Below are 19,948 nucleotides of genomic sequence, written 5' to 3' on the forward strand. Positions count from 1 at the left end.
TTGCAAGTGCACTCCTCTGTGACCTCTGCATTTTTGCATTGCATCTCTTGGGCATTTCGCAGGGATAGCCACTGTCGACATCTCTACATGAAGCTCCAAGCACACAATGTCTGCCCCTCCAAATTGGCAATTGAGAGGGGGTGTTAAGCAACTACAATCCCCAATTTAGGGGCAAACAAACCAACAGCCAGCAGGGCCATGCTATCGGCCAGAATCAGGCCGATCAGCTGGTCTGGCCAACCTAGACTTGGCCGACCAGCTGGCTAGCCCACCGACCAGCTGGCTAGTCCACCGACCAGCTGGCCGACCTCCTAGGTCAGGCCTATAAAAGACTCCCTACCCCCTCACTCTCAGTGGACTGGACCTGCACTGCTCCTCACCTCCTCCATCCTTTGCTGCAGCCCCTCCTGCTCCAGATTTACTCCTCTGCTCTAGTTTTGTCCCAACTCCTCTGTCTCTCTATTCCTCTCCTTCAGATCTAGCCCTGAACCTCCAACTGCTGCTCCAGATCTGCTCCTGACTGTTGCCTGACAAGCTTCCACATTTCTCCTCTTCATCTGCTGCCATCCTCTCCTACCTCTAGGGCAGCTCCAGCTCTTCATCATCTTCGTCATCATCGAGCTACACGGAGGACTGCGTTTCGCTCCCTCTGCTGCTATCTTTTCTACTGTTTCTCTACATGGAATCATCTTTGTGATTCACCTCAGCCACGGTCCTTGAGACACGACGGCTTGAGGTTCTTGTATTTAGTTTTTCATATTACCAAATAGGCACTATGTTTTTGAGTTCCGTTCTTCAGTTGTGTCTGAGTATCGTCTATTTTTTATCGCTCCACTACAAACCCTATCGTTTCTCTATAAAGCAGCCCGCACCCCGGCAAGGGGACCATTCAGACAGTCAAGATGTTTTGTCTGCTCCACGCAAGGGTTTTATGGCAAATGCTCGTCGTGCCTATGAGCATCAGTCTTCTGGACCATTGCATGTACCCCAGCTTGGGGATTATCTGGACATAGATGATGCATTTTCTGTGCTACAGAGCACCTTCTTGTAGGATGTCAGGCCATCTTTTGGCTCTTAGCTTTCTGCATCTATGCAGGCTGAGCCGTCTCTTTTGGGCTGACCCGTTGGGGTGCATCCGGCTAGTGCTCCTTTCACCGCACCAACGAGTATGCCTGGAGTTGGCTTGGGTTTATATGGCAGCCCACACCCCTGGGAGAGAGGTCAGTCCTCTTCTCAGCCCTTTGGCATGCCATCATTTGGAGAGATGCATTTGGTAGAGAGACCCAGCCCGAAGTTCATGCACCTATTGCTCCACCAGCGAGCACATATAGCTAGACGCAGCCAGTGCATCAGATGGCAGCAGCTTTTATGCAGTAGGGGGTTGGTGGTGGGCAGCAAGCCACTTTTGATGACATGTTGGTAGATTCTTTGCGTTCATACAGGGCCCTACTTGAGGCCATCAAACTTGAGATGCCCTTCTCCGATTATGTGAACCTCAAGCGTGATGATGCCCCCACTTCTGGAGGTTACGCACACAAGAATTATGCAGCCAAGGATATGAAGGACAAACTCACAGTGCATAAGTTTAAAGAGGACACTCGCACTCCCAATGAGTTGGAGGAGTGGCTCACGAAGTTGGAAGACTATTTCTGCTTCTACCCCAAGTCTGAGGAGGAGCGCATCATTTTTGCAGGTATGCATATTTAGGACTATGCCCACACATGGTGGCGATACATGAGGGATTTGCCTTAGAAACCAACCACTTGGAGGGGTTTCAAAGAATTGATGGTCACTACATTTGTATCTCCACTTGTATTGGATCAAAACTTGGCTGAATTTTATGCCTTGTCATAGACCGGTACGGTCCTGGAGTACTTGCAACGCTTTTGGAGGCTTTCCCTGTTTGTGCAGGACGTATCTAAAAAGGGAAAGCTGTTGCGTTTCATCCATGGGTTAAATTCTTCTCTCGCTGCAGATGTGAAGGCACACAACCCTCAAACAATTGAGAGGGCAGCTCAGCTTGCAGAAGTATTTGAGCCTAAATATGCTTGCAAGCACATAAATGCCATGGGCAGCTCACATGCTACGGGGTATGACGCTGAGTCGAAGCCTAAGTTTGCCGAGTGGACTGACAAGAAATCTGCAGTAGCACCATTTCCTCGCTTTCCTACTGTCTCGGGTAGTAAGATGCCGTATGCCAGGCCTTACAGGTATCTTGATGCCAAGCCTGGAGGCAAGCCTACTGCTGGAAATGAGCAAGCTGAGATAAAACAGCATACACGGGCAATAATGGACAGCAGAAAGAAGGCCAACTTATGTTTTAAATGTGGCGAGAAATGGACTCCTGAGCACAGGAATGTGTGCAAGATGCGCAACAGTGGTACTGCCAAGCTCAGCATGATCATTGACCTCTCAGATGACGAGGAGTTGTTTGATGCCCCAGGTTCTTTGGATACGTCTCAAGATTAGATGGCAAATACACATGATGCAGATGAGGCCCTTGACACTGGAGCCACGAAGGGCACTGACTTTCCTTTTGATCCTAGTGGTGCTACTGCGCATGACACTCATGTTTCTCATTCGTATGAGATTCTACCCACTGGTGGCATGAGAGGCCGTAGGCCAACACTCTTTTCTGTTGAGCATCAAGATGCGATACCTTTTTATGCACGTGAAGATGCAGGTGGTAATGCTCCTGTGAACGAGGATGAGGTTTATTGGGATGCCCAGCCAACACTTTATACTATTTCCATGCATGCCCTGATGGGTGCTAGAAGTGCTGATACTATCAGATTAACGGGGATGATTAATGGCAGGATTGTGCATGTGTTGGTGGATAGCGGTAGCACCCAAAGTTTTGTTAACTGCAAGACCTTACAGAGGGTTGGGCTGATTGCTACTGAGATAGACCATGGGCTGAGAGTAGAAGTGGCCAATGGACAGCATATGATTGGTAGATCTTGTTGCCAAGATGCAAGGATTAAGTTCTCTGATGACTATACATTTGCAAGTGATCTCTTGGCACTTGACATGGGCCCAATAGATGTTGTCCTGGGCTGTGATTGGTTGCTATCACTGGGCAAAATCAGCATGGATTTCAATGCCTTAACACTTAGCTTTGTCCATAGGGGTGGATCAGTTACATTGCATGGTATTGCAGGTCATTTCAGCAAGGCAGTTGGCCAGAGAGCTCAAGAGGGGCAGTGCCATATATGCATTAAATGTATCAGTAACGTGGCACTTCCCGTGTTGATGATTGTGATATGCAGAGATTGCTCTCAGAGTTTGTAGATGTGTTTGCTGATTTGCCATCTCAGTTGCCTCCGAAAAGAGATTTAGATCATGCCATAGTCTTGGAACCGGGCAGTAAGCCAATCAATAAGGCCCCATACCGACTCTCTAAGGTAGAACAGGAAGAAGTGGCAACTCAAGTGAGGGACTTACTTCAGAAGAGTTTCATCACTCATAGCACTTCTCCTTTTGCATCCCTTGTGCTCCTGGTGAAAAAGAAGGATGGGTCTTACTGTATGTGCATTGACTACAGAGACTTGAATAAGGTCACCATCAAAAACAGGTTTCCAATGCCCATGATAGATGACCTATTGGATGAACTCAAGGGTGCTCAGTTTTTCACTATGATTGATTTGAGGTTCGGCTATTATCAGATTAGAATGAAAGCTGGGGATGAGCACAAGACAGCCTTTCGCACAGAGAGGGGACTGTATGAGTTCAAGGTGATGCCTTTTGGATTGACCAATGCACCAACTACCTTCCAGGCACTCATGAACAAGATTTTGCAGCCTCTCCTTTTCAAATATGTGTTGGTATTTTTTGATGACATCCTCATTTACAGCAAGGATAAGCAGGAGCACATCAGACATGTCAAGCAAGTGCTAGAAGTTTTGAGGTTGCATCAGCTTTATGCTAAAGCCAGCAAATGCATTTTTATGGCACAAGAGGTTGAGTATCTTGGTCACATTGTGAGCAAGGATGGCATTTGAGTGGATCTTGCAAAAGTGAAATGCATTGAGGATTGGCCGCAGCCACGCAACCCTACTCAGTTGAGGGGATGTCTAGGTCTTGCTTCCTTCTACAGGCGCTTTATTCGCAAGTTTGCTAAGGGGGCAGCCCCTCTGACAGGCCTTTTGAAGAAGGATGCTTTTATGTGGTCTACAGATGCACAGCGCAGCTTTGAAGACCTGAAATTCGCCCTCACTCATGCTCCTGTGTTGGTATGCCCTGATTTTTCACGTACTTTCATTGTGGAGGCAGATGCTAGTGGCAAAGGATTAGGGGCTGTGCTAAGATAGGAACACGGGGTAATTGCTTTTGAAAGCAGGAAATTGGATGCCAAGGAACTAGATTATCATGTGTATGATCAGGAAATGTTGGCTATCCTCCATGCTTTTGAAAAATGGGACCACTACCTATACGGTAGCAAAATCAAGGTTAAGATAGATCATAGGACACTCAGGTATTTCCTTACGCAGCCCGACTTGTCAATGAAGTAGAAGAGGTGGTTGACTAAGGTTGACTAAGGTTCAGTCTTATGATTTCGACATCGAGTACAGGAAAGGGAAAGAAAACATGGTTGTAGATGCCTTATCCCGTATGTGGGCTTGCAGTTTGTCTGCCATTTCTACTATCTACCAGGAGTGGATTCATGGTATTCAGGAAGAATACATGCAGGATTCTAAGGCAGCTTCCATATTTGTGGAGTTACAGAGGCCATCGAGCCAGGGGCATGCTGAATTTAAGCTGCATAATGGGCTGTTGTGGTGCAAGGACAGAATTTATTTGGTGCCAGATTCAAAGTACCGACTGCTGGTCTTACAGGAAATGCACTCATCTCCTATGGCAGGACATGTGGGTATTACTAAGACATATGAAAAGATCAAACAGAGCTTTATCTGGGATGGCTTGTGGCGGGATGTAGTTAAATTTGTCAGTGAATGTTTGCCCTGCCAGCAAAAGAAAGTGGACAGCCGATTACCCGCGGGTCTCTTGCAGCCATTACCTATTCCAGAAGGTAAATGGACTCACATTGCTATGGATTTCATCACAGGGTTGCCTTCCACAGAGCGGGGATGGGATAGCATTTTTGTGGTAGGCCCATTTCATACCCACTAAGACCCGTTATTCAGCATCACAGGTTGCTTGATAGTTCATCGATTCCCTCGGGAGATTGTCAGCGACAGAGATGCAAAATTTATGGGTCACTTTTGGCAGGAATTATTTACAGAGGTGGGTACTTCTCTTACACCTAGCACTGCTTACCACCCTGAGACAAATGGACAGTCAGAAAGGGTGAACAAATGGCTGGAGGAGTATTTGAGGCATTTCTGTCATGACACATAGAAGTCTTGGGATAAGTGGTTGGCACTTGCTGAATTTTGTTACAGTAGTACCAAGCACATCTCTATTGGCATGAGCCCGTTCGAGGCTATGTATGGATGCATAGTGGGTATGCCATCTTTAGTTGCAGACATGGCTGTGAGAAATCAGCAAGCAAGAAATGACTTGGAGAGTATGGATGCCCTTCTGCAATTGGCTAAAAAGAACATGCAGGATGCCCAAGCCAAGCAGAAGAAGTATGCGGATGAACGCAGGAGGTATCCGTCTTTTGAAGAAGGGGATTTTGTGCACTTACGCTTCCATAAGAACCGTTATGCCTTGCTGAAGGGTAACACCAACACGAAGCTTGCTCACAGGTATTACGGTCCCTACAGGATTATCCGCAAAGTTGGCGAGGTGGCGTATGAGTTGGAGCTACCCAGGACCTCCAGGATTCATAATGTTTTCCATGTATCCTTGCTGAAGCCACATGTAGGACAGCATGTCCAAGTCCTTCTTGAGCTACCAACTATGGATGAGGAGGGCCACATACTCTATGTTCCGGAGCGCATCATGGGTTTCAGGGATCACGTACTCCGAAAAAAAGTCTACACCGAGTATCTTATCAAGTGGCAGGGACTCCCTGAGGATGAGAACTCATGGCAGCGAGAGCATTGTTCAGGACAACCCCTATCTGCTACCGGGCTGATTAGTATTTGCTGTTTGCTGCACCTATTTAACAGCCCGCATATGAAATTTTAAGGGCAAAATTCTATGGGAAGGGATGGTTGTAATGAAGGGGAAAAAGAGGCCAAGTTAGAGGCCCTTTAGGTGGAAAATGTGGAGGGACTAAATAAGTCTCCATCCACCCCCTACTATGTACTTTTTGATGTGACATCTAATTCTATCTACTCTCTCTTCCTTCTTGCCTACGCTCACTCACTCTCTCTCTCTCTTCCCTACTACCTCTCAATCCCTTCCTACCTCATTCTCTCTCCCCTACCCATTCTTCTCCCTCTTCCCCTCTCTCTCTCTCCCTTCTGCTCCTCTATCCCCTCCTTTCTCCAAATCTGTCCTTACCCCTTCTCTACAATGTAGACTTCCTTGTCTAGATAACCATTGAGAAAAGCATTCTTGACATCGAGCTAGTGTCGCTAGTGATATCAAGAACCGTATGGAATCCACCTTTGCTACTGTAGCATAAGTCTCATCATAGTCTTGACCATATTGCTATGCAAATCCTCTTGCAACTAGTTTGGCTTTGTATCTTTCAATGCTTCCATTGGGATTGTACTTCACTTTATATACCCATTTGTTTGCTATGGCCTTCTTTCCTGGTAGAAGGTCTCATAATTCCCAAGTATTATTCTTTTACAAAGCTTCCATTTCTTCATTCATAGCTGTTTGCCATTCTGGCTTGTCAACTGTGTCTTCGAAGTACACTGGCTCTTTTGTAGCCATGATGGTAGTCATAAGAGAATAATTGGTGGTTTCAACTTGAATTGCGTTGCCTTTTTTAGCATATGTCAATCTGGCCGGTGGTCTACTTTTCCTAGTAGACCGTGTGAGTTGCTGTGACTCTTCTCGAGGTGCTTTTGGCAATTCTTGCTCTTCTTCATCAACCTTTTCTTTTAGATGATTATATAATCGGTGTGTCTATCTCCTGTGTATTTGAGGTTTTCCATTCTGATTATTAATCAAAGATTATATCTCTGGAGATAATGACCTTGCGGTTGATGGGATCATACAGCTTGTATGCTTTGCTTAGCACCGTTCTTTCTTTTAGCTCTTGCATTCTGTTGAGGAGTATCTGCACATGTGAATTGTCTTCGAATGCCGTTACTTTTGCAAAAGTTCATAAATGCTGAAAACATGTATTCACATTCTCTATCTGATCTCATGAATTTGATCTTTCTACATGTCTGGTTTTCTATTATGGCTTTGAATTCTTAAAATCTGGAAAAGACTTTTGATTTCTCTTTTGGAAAATAGACCCAACAATGTCAGTTGTAGTTGTCGATGAAAGTCAAGTAGTAAAGTGAACCATTGATGCTGCGGGTCTGGGCATAACCCCATAAATATGTGTTCAAGAATATCTCTAGCTCGAGAGGTGCTTCTGTCAAAATTGGTTTGCTCTTTTTTACCAAAGCAGCATGCTTCGCAAACTTTTTCAAGAAACTGAAGCTTAGGAATTTCAATTGCCATATTTTGATTTCTTAGCTCTATCAAGCTTTTAAAATTGACATGTCCATCTCTTGTGCCATTTTGCGAAAAGTGGCATCTGTTGCGGTTGACCTGACATGGCATGCAAATTTGGTACTGAAGCTAGCATTCTGAACAAGACTCCTTCCTTGATTGCTTTTCCTACTAGTTGATATCCTCTGGATTTGTCTATGATCGTGCAATCATCTCCATGAAAGATGACTCGGTAGTTGTGTTACGTCATTTAACCAACTGATAAGAGGTTTTTACTGAGCTTCGAAACATAGAGTACATCTTTCACCAATCCTTTCATACTAGTGAAATTGTTCATAGAGACAATGCCTTTCCCTTGAATTGGATTCGGTGTATTATCTGCAGTGTAGATAACGTTTTCCTGTCTTTCTGATGGTTTCATCTCTGTGAACCATTCCTGATGCTTTGTCATATGGATGTACAAGGATCTTGATCTGCTTGATCGACTTGATAACTGAATTTCTCTTTTGAATTGCAATCAATGTCAAGATATACTGTTTCATTCTTTTGCATATCCTTGCTTGCAAGGGACAAATTCTCAAGTTTATTGGCATAATGATTGTGACTTGAATGTCTACCACAATGATTTCCTCTTCCACGGAAGTTTTCTCGATTACTGCTAGATTGATCACCTTGGTCGTACTACTTTTTGCGGCAATCTCTTTCATAGTGTCCAAACTTGTGACAGTAATTGCACTGAATGTTTGACACGTTGGTGGATGCATTCCCTCGTCCTTGGAATCTTTCTCGATTGAAATGATTTCCTCTTTGCCAATGTTGATGGTGTTGAGGATGATTCTGACTTTGATGACTTTGTTGCTGATGATGACCACTTCTTTGGAATGATCTGCCTCTGTCTCTGCTTCTATGTGAAGCTGTGAATGATTGATAATTGGAATGACCTTTGCGTGCGTGAACGGCTTGCGTTCTGAGTTCTTTACCAAGTAAAACTGACTCGAGCTCTTCCAGTGTCAGAATTTGCCGTTGGATGGCAATACTTTGGACTAGGTTCTCGTATCCCTCTCCTAGTCCATTCATGATGACTTGAACCATTTCTGCAAGATTCACAGTCTCTCTTGTTGCTGGAGTTGATTGTTGTAATCCTTGATCCTGAGTACGTAAGCATGACCAGTTTCACTGCTGTTGTAGAAACTCTTGTTGATTTGGTTTCTCAGTGTGAGAATCTTGGAAGTGTTCTTGACTCGTAAAGAGTTGTGAACATATCCCATGCTTCTTTAGATGTCTTTACTGTGTTGAGTTGTCCTAGCATGACATCTTGCACATTCTGCTTGATCAAGGCCCAAAAGTGTGTGATACTTGCATCGAAACGTGTGTGTGATGTGACAAGCGCGTAGAGCACGAAAAATAGAGTGCTTTTCCTTTTTGGAGCGTCCTCAAATTCTTGTTGGATCAAGAGATTTCGCTTGATCAAGGTGGAGGGGCAAAAAGGGTGCTAGTGATGATGTGGCAGTGATGTGCACTATGTTCACATGCAAGGGTGTGCCTCTGGGGCACTGTGTGATGAGGTGGCAACTGGGTGCACATGCAGTGTGCTAGTGTGTCTGCAAAGAGGTGACTTGTGCCTGATAGGGGGTCAATGCCACGTGGCAGATGATGAGGTGCACTGATGACTGGTCAGTTTATGTGGCTACTGCTGAGGTGTCACTGGTGACACGTGTCATATGGCTTGGCAGTTGGACTGCTAAAGGTTCCGTCGCCGTCGACGTGGGATGCTTCGTTTGGGGGTCCATCGTGCCCGTGTAGCCGTTAGTGCTGTCCTGAGCATGGCTTACAGCTTAGGTTGCTAGCTGGTTCTCTGCGCCGTTGGAGATGGAGCTGTTTGCAAATGGTCGGGTCCGGTTGGCTCGTCTGTGCGTTGCATGCATTGTTGGAGCTGGGCATGCAGCTAGCTATGGAGGTGCTGGCTATGGAGCTGCAGGAGCTTGTGTTGCTAGAGTGTTGGGCCGCTGTTCGTGTTGATGGTGGGCGAGCTCGTGAGCTCGCTGGATTGGAGCGTCGCTTGCGCTGAGATGCTTTGGTCGTTGGAGAGGTCGGGAGTCCGACATAGTTGCAATAAGCCTTTGATAGAGCTTTTAGTTGATGGCGTCTCGGGCTTTAGTCACAAGGAGCTCCTGGGTCACCTAGAGCGCTGGTCACAGCTGAAGTTTGGAGTGCTATGCAGCTGGGGGTGGAGCAGCCCGTGATGCTTAGAGGTGCTATGCAATTGGCGGTGGAGCAGCCCGTGAGGATATGTAGTTGAAGGAGCCGCCGGGGTTGGAGCTTGGACTCGAGCAGCCGGGTTGGAGCTGAAGCTGGCCGGCTGCTGTAGAGGATAAGTTGTAGGTAGATGGCGCTTAGGAGTCGTGGGAGCTGGCTATTTCATTGACGGAGCTGTTGGAGGCTGCCCGCTGGGAGAGGTTGGCCGTGAGCAGAGCTTGGAGTGCTGTTGACTGTCATAGAGGCTTAGCTAGGCTGAGTCCAGCCTGTTGTGAGCCGGTGTGCTCAGGTAGAGGTTCTTTGTAGAATCAAGTTGTTGGAGCGGGCTTGTAGGTTGATTGTAGTTGCTCCTTTAGTTCTGGGCATAGCAAAATGACATTGACTAACAGGGCTGAGGAATGAGTCGAGACGTGGAGGTTGTGAAATCCTCTTTGAGTCCCCTCTCAATAGAGAGGTCTCTCTCTCAAGATAAGACCTATCTCTAATGTACTACAATCTCTGTCTCCCACGGAATTTTCTCAAAGGAAACAAAATTTCAATCACTTTCTCTCAATAACTATCTCACAAGTCTCTCTTAGGTGACGGAAATTTCACAAAACTCTCTCAATAAATTCTCACAACGTAAATGGATGAAAAAGAACTCACAAATCTCTCGCTCACTATTTCTCACACAAGAACAATCGAAATGAAGGAAAACCTATGAGCAGAATTCTCTCAAAAGAGTGGATGGAAATTTCTCAAATAATGGAAATTTTCTCTCAACACAATGAACGGAAACTTTTCTCTACGGAAGTGAACTCTCACAAGAACACTCGAGAAGCTTTCAATCTCTCAATCACTCTCGATCTATCACACTCTCTCACGTGGATCGCAATGTCTCAACGGAAGGCAAGGACGCTCTGATACCATGACAAAATATGAAGAGGGGAGCGGAGAAGAGTGGAGATGAGGAGAGAGGGCACAGCTAGAGAGCACACCAAAATGACTAACTGTACACTAGATTTAGTTGAATTTGCAGAATATATACAAACCCTTTTACCCTTTCCTTTATAGCACTCTATGTGTTAGTGCTATGCACAATATCAAACACATGATGTTGAGATGGTTTCTCAACAAAACTAATTTAAAGGCATGAAAGTACGTTAAGGGGAGCATTAACCATAGTGAAACTAATTTAAAGGCATTAAAGTACTTTTCTAAACTCCCTTCTTCCCTTGTTCTCTCTCTCTCTCTCTCTCTCTCTCTCTCTCTCTCTCTCACCTCTACAAAAGGCTAAATTTTTCTATTTGCTCATTCTTGCATTTTGCATATTTGGGAGTCAATACTTAGCTCATGCCTCCATTCCTTTTGCACATTCATGTTCTAACTTAACAGGCACTTTGGGGTAGAAAGCATGGTTTTAAGGGGACAGGGGGAGTGTGCTTGACATTTGTATGTGCTCTATTGAGCTTCCCTACCTTTCATTTTGTATTTTATTTTAAACAACCTCTTGCATGTTATGCAGGATGTGAAAATCAAGCAGAAACCTACTCAAAGTGGCAGGATAGAGAAAGCTCTCCAGGGTCAGCATTTGGTCTTTCAAGTAAAAGATTTTTTGAAAAGGTTGCAATTGCATATCTAAATGCGTTGGGATCAGGCATCTAAAGTCCTGGCTTTTGTTGACTTGTCAAGGGCCTCCATTGCAGTCACTATCATCTAAGCCCCAGTCAGGAATAGCTCCAGCATCAGAAGTTTCAGGGCCAGGTGAAAGGAAACCAATGGCACCACAGGTTGCACAGGCTCGTTTAGAATGCCATTATTTTGTGAGTTTTCCCCCTCAAAATCTTCCAGATCTCTTGTATCCCTAGTTCTGAATTTTCACATATTTGTGCTATCAAATATATTAAAGGGGAAACATGTCCATCAGCAGATTTCCTCTCGAAAATAGATTTGACACTGATATTTCTCTTGAATGATACAGGTCAATGGGGGATTTCTTAGGGAAAATCAGTTGCTTGAGGGAGTTCCAATGATTCGTCATATTCCATGTGTGATTGTCAATGGTCGTTTCGATTTTGTATGCCCTGTCAAAGTGAGTGAAAAAGTTGGTGTCAGGCTGTAGGAGTCCAATAACTTGAGACTCCTATTATGGCTTGCCTTAGAAGGAATTTTGTGTTAGTGTTGCCCTGACTTCCTATCTTACACATGGTATCTCTGTTTGGTCAGAACGCCTTCGATCTTCACCGAGCATGGCCGGAAGCAGAGCTTTATATTGGTATAGTCTCAATTACCTTAGGTAGAAGTTGCATGCAGGTGTTTGTAGAATTTAAGGGCATGGGAGTTGGGGTGAGTATACATGCATTGGTTAGCTTAGGAATGTTCAAGTCAACTTGCTGAAACTGTTTTATCAGGATTTGATTTCTACCATATGTACGTGGGCAGCTTGACTGTGTTTTTATTGTCCATCATTTTGCATAGTCATGGGTATAATAGGGTTTCCAGTCACATGTGCCTGGGTCTCTACTGTTACTCGAGAAAGCTTGTGTGTAGGTTATTTTCATACAATTGTTAGTCATGGAAGTGGCGAAGATTATTAGAGGGCATCTGTGACTCAATATCCTATGTTGTATTCAGTGTCTAATGCAGGGCATTCCATGTATGAGAAAGGCATTACTCAACAATTAGTTTCTGCTACTGAACGATTTAAATCAGTGAAGTACTAGCTACCTGCAAGTGAACCCTGCTTGATAGTCAGTATCTGGATAAAGCCAACATTCGTGGAACATTTTGCGTTGAGCCCTACATGATTTGGTATAAGGTATTGATATTTTAATGGGGAAGTATACATTTATCTTCCTGGCCAGAGGCACGATTTCATAATGATGGCCATCTCAGATCTCAAACAGAGAAGCCTCAGTATATTGTTCCTGGTGCGGGGTAAATATCTGTGACAGCAAATGAGTTTCTGCTACTTCTGTTCTTTTCATGTCGATGTACTGGCTACTATGTCTCAGGTGCATTCTAGATTATGAGAATGGTGTCGTTACCAAAGCGATTTAGAGTCTGGATGCAGGATCCAGAATTCTGTAAGTTGCAGGTTGGAAACAATTCATTGTCTAAACGGTACATTGAAAGGAAACAACTGTAATGTGGATTGTTTCACCGATGAGAAATTTATGACTCAATGCAATGACTTACACTATGGATCACAGTATACATGTATCAAATATTATTTATGAGTATCCCAAAAATGATGCAAGCTATTGTAAAATTTAAGGCGTCTTTAATGGTCTCAGTGTTGAAAACTTTATCTTCAGCTATCCCAAGCATTGTGGAAGGCCTGGTAGTTAAATTTGAATTTGTTTGAGGATTTAGTGTGATGGAGTCCGTGTACTGTTTAGGATACTGTTGAGCCATTTCCTGCCATTTGACACAAAATTCACTCAATCAGGAGATATAGTGAAAGATTTATTATTTCCTTGTGCTGAGCCCTACATGATCTTGGCATACGATCTAAGGTATTGATTTCTTAAAGGGGGAGTATACGTTAATCTTCCTGCGGAGAGGGACAATTTCATAGTGATAGCCGTCTTAGGTCTCAAACACAAGCCTCAGTATTTTCGTTTCGGGCGAGGGGTGAAAATATGTGGCAGCGAACGAGTTTCTGGTACTTCCTGTTCAATTTCATGTCCATATACCTGGCTACCATGACTTAGGTGCATGATAATGGCATCGTTACCAAAGCGATCTAGAGTGTGGATGCAGGATCCAAAACTCTGGAAGTTGCAGCTTGCAAACAACTCGTTGTCGAAGTCGTACATGTAAGGAAACAACTGTACTTTGAAATAAATGCTATGCAGATGGCCAATCTAGAGGGATTGTTTCACCCATGAGAAATTTATGATTCAATGCAATGACTTAAACTATGGGTCACTGTAAAGATTATTTACATATATCCTAAAAATGGTGCAAACTATTCTAAAATTTAAGGTGTCAATGTTCTCGCCATGGAAAATTCTATCTTATTCTTAGCTATCCCAAGCATTGTGGAAGGTGTGGTAGCCAAATTTCAATTGGTATGCATACACACTTGCTTGAGTATTTAGTGTGATGGAGTACGTGTACTGTTTAGGATATTGTTGAGCCATTTCCTGCCATTTCCTCTCTCTCTCTCTCTCTCTCTCTCTCTCTCTCTCTCTCTCTCTATCTAAATCCTTAACTACTCAATAACCTCTTCCTAACTACTACTTAAACCACTCCCTAACTACCCCCCCCTTTCTCTCTCTCTCTCTCTCTCTCTCTCTCTCTACCCCTACCCCCCCGGGGCTAACATCACTCCTCGCCTCCTCATCTCCTTTCATGCCTAAGTTTTTGCTCGGCTGCCCGAGTTTCACTTTCCTCTATTAAACTTACTATAACCGACCCAACTCCTCACTATATAGACCCTCCTCCCCTTCTTCGCTTCCTACCAAACTTAACTCCCATCCTTGACTACTCGAGCACCCATTTGCCCCATCTCGCTGCCTTTTCGTGTTGCCGAATCGCATCACCACCCCACCTCAAATTGTCTTAGCTTCCACTGGGATAGTAGATAGAGAGAATAGTTGGGTCGGGGAGGCCACGGTTGGAGAGAGAGAGTGGCAACAATGGTGGAGGTGACACGGTCTCCTTGACCTATTTTGCTAATTCACCTCCACACACCGCATCCCTTCTTACCCCTCCCCTCTCTTAACTCCCTTTTTAAGCTATTTTTAATATCTTTAATAAAATTTCTCCTCTCTATTTAATATCTTTAATGAAATTTATCATCTCTCTCCCTCGATCTTTATTTCTACCTACTTCTAATGCTATTTAGCCCTTTATTTATTTTCACTGCTAACTATTTCTTTTCAGCCTCTCTAAATGTGACTTGCCCCCCTTCTACCTCTTTTCGACTACATGTTCCTTCCCCCCCCCAAGAAAGGAACCTTCTATTAATGCTTGAAAAACTTAATACAAAACAGCAGCCCCGAAGGTACTGAGTATGGAAAAAACTGGAAAAAGGTTGAAAGAAAACCGGCCTATTTCAGAGAAACCCAGCTCACTGCCTAGGGGATCTCTAGTACTGGGGCTAACAGCTTTGCAGAAACAAGCATGCCTTGCGACAGTCGCCCAAGAGCCTAGGCTCCTACACTCCGAGGTGGAGTGGAGGGTATAGATGATATCCTACCAAATGGCGACCAAGGTAGTCAAGGGTGGAACCGGATGCTCGCCCATCACCAGATTGAGCGAGTAACCCAAATGTTCCACGTAGTGATACTGGCTACTATCTCCCAAACACTGTCCTCCATAGGAGAGGAGGAGCCAGGCTATCAGGCGGGACCACCTCATGGAGCTCTATTCTCTGAATGTTGTGACCTTGTATCCGGTAAGCTGGGAGATCTTGTCAATCTGGAACGCATGAACTCCTTAGTCAACTAGGCCACCCCCCAAGTGTAGTCCCTCTGAAGATTGCATATGGGTCATAATCCTGAGGGCCCCCATCCAAATCCTCACTGTGCTACGATAGCTCCAGAGGCAGTGCGGGATCGTCTCCAGAAAACCAGCAGAGCAATAGTGACATTGCCCCTCCACCCGCATCTACTCCAACCACGGGCCGATGGGCAAGCCTCCGTGGGCGGCTAGCCAAAAGAAGTAGGATATCTTCCTCGGTCGCAAACTAGACCATAACCGCGTCCAAAACCTGGAACAGACATCTCGGGGCACTCTTTGGGCCACCCAATGCCTCTCCCTCGAAGGTGTCCACGTCGAAAAATCCATCTAAAGCCTCTTGCCAATCCGTGTGGTGTAGGAAAAGAAGGGCACCTCGTCCACCTGCTTGGCAAGTCCGTCCCTGGAGGGCTAGAACCACTATCTCGGATCCCACTGGACTTCCTTCAAGGGCCTATCCTCCCAAAGCCAGAGGCGCCATCTAGGAGCATCCTGCTCTGAGATACGGGTAGGGTCAATGTGCCACTCCTTCCCCAAACGTCCCACCACTCTGATCATCTGCTAGTGAATCCCATCCATCTTTGGGTCTCTCTCTGTAAGTGCCTGGAGTAGGTCTCCAAGTCCTACACGAAAAAAATCGGGCTACGTGTTGCCTCGCTGCATCATCATCCTCAAGGGAACACCAGTCCGAGAAAACTGGCCCAACCATCTGCTGTCCATCCACACGCGAAGTCCCTCCCACCAGGACTTAGGGATAGCTATGTCAATCTCTCTCATCCTCTGCCCTACCCCTCGCAAATGCGCTACGACGCCAAGCCTCGCCTTTGTCTCCATGGGTAATCTGCTCCATCTGCCATAGGACCCAGCCGGTCCACTTTCCCATTGTGCCCAACCAATGTGAGTCCGTTGTTCGAGCGTATGCGCCTCCTGATATCTCGCCATCTGGCCCCGCGGTATCCATCTGAAGCCAAAGTCGCTCCACTCACAAATCTCATGTGTCTCCTCAGAGCCTGTGAAGAAACCTATGGACTTTGTCCAGTTGATCCATGCACCCGAGGCCTCACAGTAGATAGCCAGGGCTCCCCTGACTCTCTCCAAGCTTGCTGTGGTGCCCTCTACATACAAGGCCATCATCTGCAAACTCGGAGTCCAACAGCTCCTACTGCCTGATTGGGAGCCTCAACTCTGTGAGGCCCACCACCTGCGATCTCAAGTAGTATCCCAAAGCCTCCGCCACAAACAAGAAGAGGAAGGGAGCGAGGGGGCAGCCCTAGCGGATCGAGCGCGAGAGAGGAAAGGCCTCGCCCATGTGTCCTCTGATAAGCATCTGGCTAGAGCTCCTCGCATAAAGCACAGAAACTCCTCTAACCCATCTGTCTGAGAAATCCAATCTCCGCATAGTACCCTCCAGGAAGGACCACTCCACCTTGTCATAGGCCTTCTCGAAATCCAAGAGGACGACCAACCGATGTGACTCCTCCTTGGACCAATCCACTGCCTCCCAGAACATGAAGATGTCCAGGATGCTACGCTCCTGGACGAACCCGGTCTATGTGTCGTGAATAATGTTAGTAAGAGGGGCCGTAAAAACCACAAACTCAAGACCTTAGCGAGGATCTTGTATGCGGTATCAAGCAAAGTGATCAGTCTTCACTATCAGATATTTGACCTATCTCCCCCTTTCAAGATCAAACAAATCCACCCCTTGCTCAGGGAGTGAGGGAGGGAGCCCGTGTCAAAAATCTCTAGGCAAGCTAGTCGAAAAGGGGTGGAGATGATCTCCCAAAAGTTTCGAAAGAAGGCCGGAGTCAAGCCATCCTCACTAGGACACTTCTAGGTTGGGAGAGCCTTGAGGGCTTCCCAGAGCTCCTCATCCGTGTGAAGGGTTCCTCCAGACTGCTGCACACAGATCCTGCGAGACTACCGTGAAGATGTTGTCCCTGCTGCACATGCTCCTGGACCGGCCCTGGTTTGTGTGGTGAATAATGTCAGTAAAAGGGGCCGTAAAAATTGCAAACTTAAGACCTTGGCGAGGATCTTGTATGCGGTATCAAGCAAAGTGGTCAGTCTTCACTATCGGATATTTGACCTATCTCCCCCTTTCAGGATCAAACAAATCCACCCCCCGCTCACGGAGTGAGGGAGGGACCCCATGTCAACAATCTCTAGGCAAGCTAGTCGGAAAGAGGTGGAGATGATCTCCCAAAAGTTTCGAAAGAAGGCCGGAGTCAAGCCATCCTCACTTGGACACTTCTAGGTTGGGAGAGCCTTGAGGGCTTCCCAGAGCTCCTCATTCGTGAAGGGTTCCTCCAGATTGCTGCACACAGATCCTGCGAGACTACCGTCTGAACTTGATCGTCAGAATGTAATCCCATACTACCTCCCAGGCCACAAGACCAGCTAAAGTCATCCTCCCCTGTCTGAAAGATCTGTAAAAACCTGTGGTCAGGTTTAAAATCTCAGGTGGGTCAGTGTGCATGATGCCTTGTGGATCTCGAAGACGCTGCAGCTACGTGCCTGCCGATTGGGGCCCAGTGATGTGAAAAAACTGCTTCGTTATCCTGTCCCCCTGCTATACCCACCGAGCCCAGGAAGAGTGATAAGAGAACTCAGCCCTCCGAGTCTCCGTGTGCTGAAGCTCAAGGCGAGTACTCACAAACCTATCCCTAAGCCACTAAGATCTTGGTTCCTGCTCCCTAAGACGCTCTATGGAGGCGAGGTCTCTCCACAATGCCCACTCGTGCTTCTGAAGAGTCCTCCGCCTAAGGGCATAAGTCCTCACTGCTCCTTTGGATTGCATCGGCCACCCATGAAGCCTAGCCCTCGCACAGTGCCGTCTCTAACTACTGCCAAATCCTTGCCATGACCTGCTGAATCTCCTCGTCCTACAGGAGGTCCTTTGGAATGCGGGTCCCCTTTTGGAGGAAAGACCTCTACGGGGCTGCTCTAAGTGAACTACTACTGGATAGTGGTCTAACATCATGGTACCTGCCAGAATCCCAGTAGAGCCGCCTCTGTGTAGTGCCCAGTCCCCAATGTAGAAGCGGTCTAGCCTCCCAAGCAGTCCATCATGTCTCCTCTGTCTAAAAGAGAAGAGGAGGCTACCAAGTATCCTACTGAAATCTGGCTCTCGCCATGGCTCTCTGCCCCATTGATCATGAAAATGAACTGCTCCCAGGTGCTTCGCTCTGCTACTGGCATCTCAGTGAAGGAGGCGCCGCCCTGCTTGTCCTCCCCAAACTGGAGGTTGTTGAAGTCCCCTCCAACAATCCAGGAATCTACATCCGGAAGACACTCTAAAAGCCTCCTCCAAAAGGCTAGACGGTGATGTCTACACGCTGGTGCATACATGTTCAAGATCCCAATGCAAACCCTCCGCTCCGTCCTACTGCAGGGGATCACACCTTTGGACCTCTCCCTGAGAGGATGTGGTGTTGTCGTCTGATGTTTGATACTGAGAAACATATGCTCCTAAATCAAAAGGATGTCCACTGTCCGCCCTATCACTGCCCTCTGCAACTCCTGCTAAAAGATTAGGTACTACGGTTGACTACGAGCACGATTGTGGAGCCCATGCACATTCCAACTCACTATGGTCCAACTCATGAGGACAGGGATACAGATAACAAGGCTATCCTGTGAGTGGGTGTGCCTGTTCTAGAAAGACTGCCTTTTGTGACTTTGCCTGGGATTTGGAGGGCCAGTAGTTCGTCTGTACATCGACGTACTAAGGTGGACATTGGCTCAATGCCAATCTTCCGTGCCCACTTCATCATGAAGGAGACTTCCACCCCAAACAACTCGGCATGAAATCTCATCTCCCATAATAGCATCAAACACGACTTGGGACCACTTCTCCAACCTTGTGGATGCGAACGTGAATCTCCAAACTGGGTGGGTTCTACGCTGATCGAACCCCCTTTCCAGGGCTGCAAGACCATAAGCGTTACCTCCAGGGGTAGAGGGTAAAAGTTCAAAATCTCTAGATAATTCCAGGGTCCCAATCTGCAGAAGTCCCATGGTAAGGGACATCTAGGCTGGAAATGGGGAGCTGTTGACTGGGAGGACAAGCCCCTTCCCTCTAGCTCCCTCCCCGACTAGACCGGATGCCGCGGTGAGGAGGCGGGAGGGGACGGCGTCTTACCCTTGCCTGTTGGCAGGGGTGTTAAGGCATGGGGGTGGGAGGCTAAAGAACCTGCTGAGGAGGTGGAGAGGGGAGTAGAGGGGGAAGGGGGAGGGAGAGAGGTGGAGGGAGGAGGGTGGTGAGGGTGACCATAGCAGGAGGGGCGAGGGGGGGGGGGGAGGGGGGAATACGGAGGGAGGGGGGAGTGGAGATGGAGCAGGATCTGGAGGGAGAGGGGGGCGGGGGGAGTAGGGGTAACCACAGGCCCCCCTTGTTGATCAAGCTCACCAAGGCTCTAGACACGCTCCTCCTCACCCGTTGTCGGGCTAACGTCTGCAATTTTTGCCATCGCGGCGTCAAGAGCTCCTGGGGCTCGCTGTTGCTGATGCAAGGGTGAGTGCGGACGCTGAACCTCCATCATGGGAGGATCCTCTGGCTGGGCAGTGGCCCCTTTCGCTGGGGGAGGTGGATCTCCACGTAAGGGCTGCTACTGCTGCTCCTCCTCCGCCTCCTCAGGTGCCTCTCGAAAAGCCCTGTCTCTCTCTCTCTGCATCTAGCCCTTTGCCTGCGACACTTGCAGGCTTGTTTGCT

General features: G+C 46.9%; 1 protein-coding gene across 2 annotated transcripts in view; it reads left to right on the forward strand.

Annotated features, from left to right (window-relative positions):
• LOC147904379 (uncharacterized) overlaps nt 1-13,036 on the forward strand; it is a 55,516-nt gene extending 42,480 nt beyond the window's left edge. The window contains exons 7-11 of one of the 2 annotated variants that reach the window (XM_087394175.1): nt 11,291-11,348; nt 11,458-11,588; nt 11,747-11,857; nt 11,992-12,040; nt 12,400-13,036. In XM_087394175.1, coding sequence (XP_087250301.1) covers nt 11,291-11,348; nt 11,458-11,588; nt 11,747-11,857; nt 11,992-12,040; nt 12,400-12,488 — 438 coding nt within the window. In that variant the 3' untranslated portion in view covers nt 12,489-13,036. The remainder of the gene's footprint in view (nt 1-11,290; nt 11,349-11,457; nt 11,589-11,746; nt 11,858-11,991; nt 12,041-12,399) is intronic. The other variant, XM_087394181.1, reaches the window with a different exon arrangement.
• The last annotated feature ends 6,912 nt before the right edge of the window (nt 13,037-19,948 follow it).

This window comes from Dipteris shenzhenensis, chromosome 2 (assembly GCF_047967505.1).
Source record: "Dipteris shenzhenensis isolate YYH24624 ecotype China chromosome 2, Dip_SZ_1.0, whole genome shotgun sequence".
Taxonomy (NCBI): domain Eukaryota; kingdom Viridiplantae; phylum Streptophyta; class Polypodiopsida; order Gleicheniales; family Dipteridaceae; genus Dipteris; species Dipteris shenzhenensis.